The sequence below is a fragment of the Leptinotarsa decemlineata genome, unplaced genomic scaffold, assembly GCF_025532065.1.
Source record: "Leptinotarsa decemlineata unplaced genomic scaffold, Ldec_3_MD MMD2_tig00000010_RagTag_RagTag, whole genome shotgun sequence".
NCBI classification, from domain to species: Eukaryota; Metazoa; Arthropoda; class Insecta; order Coleoptera; family Chrysomelidae; genus Leptinotarsa; species Leptinotarsa decemlineata.
The window spans coordinates 11,210,274-11,219,449 of NW_027412538.1; the positions used below are offsets into that span (position 1 = coordinate 11,210,274).

General features: G+C 36.8%; 1 protein-coding gene and 1 pseudogene across 1 annotated transcript; both read left to right on the forward strand.

The window, feature by feature from the left end:
• The first annotated feature begins 3,137 nt into the window (after nucleotides 1-3,137).
• On the forward strand, nucleotides 3,138-4,099 carry LOC111510569 (small ribosomal subunit protein eS1-like; annotated as a pseudogene).
• A 987-nt stretch (nucleotides 4,100-5,086) lies between these two features.
• Nucleotides 5,087-5,637, forward strand: LOC111510564 (large ribosomal subunit protein P1-like). The gene has a single exon (XM_023166484.2). The coding sequence runs from the start codon at nucleotides 5,217-5,219 to the stop codon at nucleotides 5,586-5,588; it is 372 nt and encodes a 123-aa protein (XP_023022252.2). The 5' UTR covers nucleotides 5,087-5,216; the 3' UTR covers nucleotides 5,589-5,637.
• The last annotated feature ends 3,539 nt before the right edge of the window (nucleotides 5,638-9,176 follow it).

Sequence of the window (9,176 nt, forward strand, 5' to 3'; positions counted from 1 at the left end):
TTCTTCTCGTTTTCAGACTGTTTGCTTTTCAATTGTGGAAATAAACTGAAATTAACTTAATTGTTCGCAACTTTTTAGCGATTTAGGCTACAAAATTTGTTCCCAGTTACCGAAAATGAACTCCAAAATAATAATATTGTTGTGAGGACTTTGAATGTATCAGCTTATACACAGGGTGTACAAACGGAAACGAAACAGAAGATACGTCAATATTTCAAAAAAAGCAGGTGTTGATACTAGTGTTTCAAAGTTTTCATTTGTTGAATTGACTCGATGCAGTTTTATATTGAATGGACACGACGTGATCGATTCACTAGTAAGAAGTGAGAAAATGTTGAACCCAAGAAAAACCTCATCGTTACAAAATGATATTTGAAATGGACGAGATTATTAGTAGAAATGGGTCTGTGCACAAAAAATAGAATCAGAGAAGTTAAGAGCAAGGACAAATGAAGAAAAAATAGAAATGATGTTCCAAAAAGAAGTGCAGTTTAGAAGCGAAGGAGGCTTATAAAAAATTAGCTGAAATTAGCTGAAGGAAACAGTAATCAGAAAAGAATTCAATACTTCAGCAACTGGAGTTACTGAAACGAAGTTCTGATATATCTTTACATGGAAGAATAATCCTCACATTGAAGACAAATAATGAGGCAAGTCCATAAAACTCCTTCATATGTACTTCTTTCAATTTAAACGCCTGTTGATCTTTGTTTCCGAACGTCATATTGATGATCGCTCAAGATGTTGAAGCCTTCCAAATATTTGAGGACATGGTAGTGTACGACTTTCTCGATGATTCTTGATATCACTGATAGCGAAGCGGATGGTATACAGTTATTTGGAAGATGTTTCTTGCCCTTTTTAGGAATAGGCTGAACGCGAGTAATCTTCCAACAAGAAGGAAAAACTCCAGGTTGAAAAGTCGGCAAATTACTAGTTACTGTGGGGTGGGACGAAAATTGTTCAGCTAGTAGCTTTGCTTTTTCCATGACTATAGTTGCAAAGTTCTGATTAACAGTTTTAGCTACCGACCAGAAGAATCTAGATCCATTGGGATGGGCAAGCAGTTTATCCTCAGCGATTCTCTCTCCTCAATCTTCGCAAAATGTAGTCCTTCCGTGAGCCTCCTCAATCTTGGGAACATAAAAAAGTCGCAGGGGACCAAATCTGGTGAATACGATGACTGAGGCATGATTACGGTGTTGTTTTTGGTCATTCGAATGATCCCCTTCAATATGCTCCCCTCCCCTCGCCACACACCTTTCCATACGTGTTTCCGTTGATCGAAGCAGTGCTGGAAGTCTTTTTTGGTGAGGGCCTGTAGGAGCTCTGCCATTTTTTGCTTTACCGCTTCCATCGACTCATATCGGGTTCCTTTGAAAGCAGATATTATCGTCGAAAACAAAAAAAAGTTGCACGGTGCCAAAACTGGCGAGTACGGGGCGTGTTCGACCACTGGAGTGTGTTTATCTGCCAAATACCACTTCACAGATAGCGCGTTATAGGCAGATGCGTTGTCCCGGTGCAAAATCCACAACTCGGGCCGTTTCTTATGAACTCGTCCAGCAGTGTTGCCAAAACTGACAGTCTCACCCTCTGGAACCCATTTAGTCATCACGATACCGTTAATGTCGAAAAAAACGGTCAACATCGCGTTGAATTTTGATTTGGGCATCCTTGCTCTCTCGGCCCTCACTGAAGCGCTTACACCACTCAAAAACACGCGCACGAGATAGAGAATTGTCCTTCTAGGCCTCTTGCAACAATTTATAGCACTCAGTCGGAATTGTCTTCAATTTAACGAGAAATTTGAGATTAATACGTTGTTCCTGTTTTTCGTCACACATGGTTTTCAGTACGAGAAAAAACACGTTCATTTCAAACCGCTACGGCATAAATACTATAATAGTGACGGAAACGCGTTTTAGTACGTGAATAGAGAAGATTTCCAGATACCCAACGCACTACTCGTTTTTCCCCGCCCTCTGAGGCGCCGCCTAGGCGAGCAGTCTTGTTATTCAATAGCCGGACCTCGTATATTGTGTAGTAATCCTGTGAATGATATCTGATTGAATTCCATTACAATATTTAGTGTACAAACTGAATTGAAAAAAGTGTTTTTGGTAAAATGCCATGTTTTTGTGAAAGTATTTGTTTCGAGGGGGCTATTTCTTCCACTTTGGTTCTAAAAGTTACGTATTTGCATGATCTGCACATATTTGTGAGAGTTCATTTTGAAATAAATTGCTTCCATTCTTTCTTCGGAAGATACCCACAAGTTTGAAGTTGGAGAAGTAGAAAGCCAAAACCGTTATTTCCTCAAAATCAACATGTTTCTGGAATTTAGGAGTTGATACTTTTTTTGGAACACACAGTGTATAACCACACACTATTTCAAGAAGCACTTTCAGAATCAAATTCAATTGCTAAAAAGTAATGACGAAGGAAATAATTAGCGTATTCATATTTAAGATCGTGAGCAACAGTGCAAGAATATCAACGTAGTTCTCTGAAACTAGCGTCTGAACTTTTTCATTTGAAACCGCAATTCACGTTCACTCATTTCTTCAGATGCATTTTTCACTACCGGTGTTTCGTTACCAAATCGTAGCACTGAGTAGTAATTGCCTGAATTCTATGCTATACCAAAGTCTGAGTGTGAAGGAACAAAGAAGGATAAATGACTTCTTTTAAATTTATGAATGAAGCGGTTTTGGAGTCTTTCCGTTGGTTGAAAAAAAAGTTACAGCAAGTTCTGCTGTCATTATTTCTTACAACTCTTGTTAGTGGTAGACGGTTACACTTGGTTTCTCGAAGTAATAACTAGTGAAATAGATCTACAGGGTGAATACTGAAACATTTTAGAAGGTCTCTTATGGTTTATTAGCCAAAAACTTTCATCTCTCAAGTTTTGAAACATTGCTTTCGAAAGGACCTTACAACCTGTCCAAGTCTATTCTTTAATTTTTCCTGTTAGTTTGTATGAGAACATGATTTATTTTGAAATTGAAATGAATATTTTCTTTCACAAACTACTCACAATACGATTTGATCTCTTAGGATCTGTCTATCTGTTCTATCTTCACATTTCTCTTCAATATTAGCTCTCAGAAACGGCGGTGGTTAAAAATAAAGAAAGGAGTGAAGAAGAAGATTGTAGACCCCTTCACAAGAAAAGATTGGTATGATGTCAAGGCCCCGTCAATGTTTGCCACCCGTCAGGTTGGCAAAACCTTAGTAAACCGTACCCAAGGTACTAAGATTGCTTCTGAAGGTTTGAAATCCAGAGTGTTCGAAGTATCCCTTGCTGACTTGCGAAATGATAATGATGCTGAACGATCTCTCAGGAAGTTCCGTTTTATTGCTGAGGAGGTGCATGGTAGAAATGTATGAATTGACCAATTTTCATGGTATGGATTTGACGACTGATAAACTGAGGTCAATGGTCAAAAAACGGCAGTCCTTGATGAAGCTTCAGCTGATATCAAAACATCTGATGGATATCTGTTACGAGTATTTTCTATTGGTTTTACAAACACCAATTATCTCAGAGAACCTAACCTAACCTAACCTAACTTGTGTATGCTGTGCTATGCTATCTGTTCTGTGCTATGTTCTGTGCTATGCACAGCATACACAAGTTAGGGCTATCCGTGAGAAAATGGTTGAAAACATTATTGCTGAAATTCAAAAGTCTGACTTGAAAGGAGTTGTAAATGAACTCCTTCCTGACAGTATAGCTGAGGATATTGAGAAAGCCTGTCAGGGTATCTATCCTCTTCACATCCGTAAAGTTTAAATTTTGAAGAAACCACGTTTCGAACTGTCCAAGCTCTTGGAGTTGCATGGTGATGGCGGTAAAGGAGGACCTGGTGAACCCGGTGGTGATGCTGGCTCTAAAGTTGACAGGCCTGAAGGTTATGAACCACCAGTACAAGCTACCATTTCTTCCAAAGTTTCAGAAAAATTGCGGCACTATGCCTTTTTTTTCTTCACATCTATTTATAACGCCAATTCTAATAATTTTGTTCGCTGTACTAGTTCATACAGGTTCTCTCCTGATTATAAGAAAACGGATACCTAATTTATTAAACCACTTCATGTAACATAACATTTCTACACAGTTGAAACAGGTAATTTAAAACATTGAATACTAAAATATTGAAAACATACCACATGGGCTGAAAAGTACTAAACTTCAAAAGAGAACTGTTGCAATTTCATTTTCGACAATGGATCAAAAACAATTTCGTGTTTTAATTTTACACTGCTTCTTGATGGGAAAAAATACCGTTCAAGCAAAGCAATGACTTGAAAAGTCATCAATGAGTTGAAAAATCATCATAAACAACAATTAAACGTTGGTTTGCTGACTTCAACCGTGATCATAGAAACACCGATGATGCAGAACGCAGTGGACGTCAAAATGAGGCAGTAACACCAGAAAACATTAAAAAAACAGTCCACAAAATCGTTTTAAATGATTGAAAAGTGAAGTTGCGTGAGTTAACCGACATTGTGAAGATATCAAAAGAACGTGTTGGCTTCATAGTGCATGAGCATTCGACTATGATAAAGCTCTGTTCAAAGCAGGTGCCACGCGTGCTCACTGTTGACCAAAAACAAGACGTCTTGATGATTCTAAGCAGTTTTGGCCTTGTTTAAACATAAAGAACCGAAATTTTTGCATCTATATGTGACAATATATGGAATATGGATCCATCACTTCACTCCGGGATCAAAACGATCGTCATCTGAGTGGAGAGCAACTGGTAAACCTCGTCCAGAACGCTCGAAAGCACAACAATCTTCTTGAAATGTTATGGCCTCGGTATTTTGTGATATGCGAGGTGTGATATCCATCGACTATCTTGAGAAGGTAAATACCATCAACAGTGAATATCATATAGCGTTATTGGATCGTTTGAAGGCCGAAATTGCGGAAAACGACTCCATCAGAAGAAAAAATGCCGCTCCATCAAGACAATGCGCAGTGTCACAAACCAAAGAAAAATTGGCAAAGTTGGCAAAATTGCATGAAATGGGCTTCGAATTGCTCCCGCGTATACTACATTCGCCCTATTTGGCTCCTAGTAACTACTGGGTGTTCGAAGACCTCAAACAAATGCTCACCGGTAAGAAATTTCTCTCGAATGAAGAGGTTATTGCTGAAAGTGAGGTCTATTGTGGTATTGAAATGTTAGAGCGGCGCTGGAATGATTGTGTCGCTCTTGATGGAGGTAACGTTGATGACTTCCAACGCCGAACTTGCTTGCGTCTACTCAGCCCTAATCCTGGTTGATGATGATATTGCAGTAACTGTCGAGAAAATCCAGACCATCCTCAAAGCAGCCAACGTTGACGTAGAACCATACCGGCCTAGTCTTTTTGCGAAAGCGCTAGAAGGAATCAACGTCAGGGAACTGATCACCAACATTGGGTCTAGAGTAGGAAGTACACCTTCGGCAGGGAGTGCTGAAGCTCCAGCTGCGGCAGCAGCTACTGCTGAGCCTGCCAAGGAGGAAACGAAGAAGGAAGAAGAACCTGAAGAGTCTCATGATTTTATGGGTCTTGGACTCTTCGATTAGAGTACAAGTTTTTTAACTATGTGACATAGGATTAAACTTTCTCTAAGTTGATGGATAAAGCCAATTTCGAACTTCTTCGAACCTACAGCCTCGTACCAATGTGAGGGCACTGGTAAAAAAGTACGCAGATATTCAATCTTTAAAACTCAATAATACTACTTTGAAAATCTTGAAAATGAGCTGCTCTTTCATAATGAAACAATATTTATGTAGTCTACGTTTCCCCAATAATAAAATGATTCCAATGCAAAAAGATTCCATCAATTCAGAGTTGAGACCTTAAATCCATCTAGTGTTACATAATTAGTCAATGACTCAGTTCTACTTGCACAAGACTCTATTTTAGATGTAGTTATTATGCATTAGGTATCGATTTTGTGGCATCAAGCTGAACGGCCCACGGAATTTGTTTAGTTTTTTGTGATATTTCAATAAATTACGTATGCAAATTTGCGATAAAAATTCTTCTTCAGTGGCGCCAGAGATGATAGTCTCTGACATAAATTCTTCTCCGCAGAAATTCAGCAATCAATAGTAGAATTCTCATGATGGAATTTGATTGTGGTTGAATGATCAAGTAATTGATGTTTTTCGGTAATAACATCGTTGCATACTGCAACCGTGAATCATTATAGGATTCTCCGCACAAGTCTAATTACATTGAATCACTCCATTCCATGAACAATTTATAAATAATGTAATTTATCAATTCATTGCAATTTGCCAATTATCTGCTTTTTCATGTTATGGTCGATACAAATCATCCCAAATTAGTGAGTACCAGGGTGGTCCCAGAAGTACCCAGTCCATCAAAATAAAACACAAACATTTTGGAAAAAAAATTATTTATTTTTCAACATAATCTCCTTGCAGCTCTATACACTTCCCAGCGACGTTCACTAGGTTAGGTTAGGTTAGGTTAGGTCCAAAGTGTATGGATATATTCGACCATCCTCCGCAACCCGCAAGGGTTTATTGTGGTTCACACAATCACACTCGACCAAATAAACCCATATAAACTGATAGATAAAAAATGTACTTACTAACTTGAGGTTATAGTAAAAAGTCAGACATGGCAATGAGAAAAACAAAGTTAATACTTTTCATCATGTAAAAAAGTGTCACACATTCAATTTTTGAGTTTCTGAGAAAAAGTACAAAAAACTTATTTTATTTAAACATTTGAAAATTTTAAAAGATTATTCCACTGGCCATGCTTGGCACTTACTCGGTGGCGTGGTAGCAACCATAAAGAAAGAGGAAACAGGAAATATTTGAAATTTGATAAATGACATTCTATAAAGACATTTGAAGTTTGAAAATTTGACAGTAAAACAACAAAACAGGATTATCAAAAGGCACACCAACACCATGGCTGACACAAACAAACAAAAGTATTCAAAACAAATTCAAAAGTATCTGAATCTGGGTACAGTGCTGCCAAACACTCATAAATGAAGTGAAAGGTTTTTTGACAGACTCAGCACTGCGCCCAAAACCAAACAGTATCTGTTGCTTGGGGTTGTTGAGGTTGTTGAGCTCAGTCTTTTTGCTCAGCAACATTTATAATCACATCCTAAAATTAGAACTCATTCCTCCAGGTTCCCCATGAAATGGCCAGTGAAATTTTCAAATGTTCAAATAAAATAAGTTTTTTGTACTTTTTCTCGGCAACTCAAAAATTGAATGTGTGACACTTTTCTACACGATGAAAAATATTAACTTTGTTTTTCTCATTGCCATGTCTGACTTTTTACTATAACCTCAAGTTAGTAAGTACATTTTTCATCTATTTGTTCTACAATTTTGCTACAATGTTTTTAAATTTCTTGTAGATGTCTTGATAAAGGGAATGAACATTCTCGAAAGCTCGACCATATAAGAAAGAGTATTCTTTAAACAACAGCCCAGCACTTTGACTGCATCCCCAACAATATTCATATATATATATATATATATATATATATATATATATATATATATATATATATATATATATATATATATATATATATGAAAATCAGAAAATAAATAGATGAGTACTTCTTGATCATTCCCATCATTCCCAATTTAAGAGCCACCGGTAGACAGCTGTTTCAGCCTATATTATAGCAGTGCTTTTTGGTAATATTTTTAATGTGTATTTGAAGTGTTTTCTTTCAATTTCAAGGTGTTTTCAGGTTTTCACTTTTTGGTAAGTTTTTTTTTCATTTATCATGGATAAGTTGGACGAAATTAAAAAATCTGATGATATAGTCGATTGGTTGCTGACAAATAATTTTAAGTCTTTATCTTATGATAATAAATTTTACATTATTAAAACTCTGGGAAGGCCTCAACCAAATTTGATTTCAAGTAAATCGTCAGATAATCGACAAAATCGTGGATTTAATATTAGTTGGTACGATAAATGCGATTGGTTAACCGGCTCCATTAAACGAGAAAAACTGTTTTGTTGGCCCTGTGTTTTATTTTCCCTACAAACCGAATACCAAACGTGGTCTAAAATAGGATATTCCGATTAAAAAAATTTACCTCGTGTTATAGGGCAAATATGATTCACAATTTGGCACTTTTTTAAACGGTAGCGTTTTTTCGGGCACCTCAAAAACCATCCAAAATGAGCTTATTATAGACAATGTGGCATACATTATTAAGGAAAATAGAAGCAAGAAGATTGAAAGTGTTTCTTTTTTTGTATGGGAAATTGATGAAACTACCGATATTACCTGTACATCACAACTTTCAATCGTTTTTAGATATGTCAAAGATGGTAATGTGGTAGAACGTTTTATGGGATTTCATGATGTTTCATCTGGGCGCACAGCTGATGATTTGTTTAATTTTTCAATTCATACGTGTGACACCTATAATTTTAGGCAAAAGTTAATTGAGCAAACCTATGATGGGGCTGCGGCCATGGCCGGCCATTTAAATGGTTTACAAACTAAAATAAAGTCCATAGCTCCTCATGCAGTTTTTACGCATTGTCATGCCTATGCCCTAACTTTAGTATTAAGCAAAACGTGTAACAACATAAAAATTTTCGCGCCTCCGGCGGACTTTTCTGTGTGTATATAGTCTATATGACTTAAGCCTCCCCTGTTCTCCAATGCACGAGCCGTCACTGTAAATGAACTTTTATTTTTTTACCATTTAAAAAAAATTGGTAAAAAATAAAACTTCACTTAGATAGCCATGACTTCAAATCTAGATGTATTTTTCAATTTTAATCTTCCTCTTTGAAGATGATCACTTGGTGATCGAAATCCGTGTCGAGGTGTTAAAAATAACGATTTGGTGTTGGGAAAAAAAACTTCATTAATATGTATTTTTCAATGCCAAACAACTTTTCTAAATAACATTTCCCGAGATTTTTCAAAATAAGAGTACTTTACTCTTATCACAAAATCAAATATTTGAAGGCTCCTCGTATATTACGTGTGTTTAGTTTTAGGGGATGCACAAACATTTATCAAGAATAAATTCTTGTCGAAAAACCCTTAATAAATAAGTTTTCCATATGGAGCATACTTTGGGGATGACACTGTAGATGAATTTGTTACTACAGTGGCTACAAAAATCGAT

Bases quoted from the DNA above. Each gene is read 5' to 3' on its own strand.
- LOC111510564 (XM_023166484.2), top strand. From the start codon at position 5,217: ATGATTGTGTCGCTCTTGATGGAGGTAACGTTGATGACTTCCAACGCC.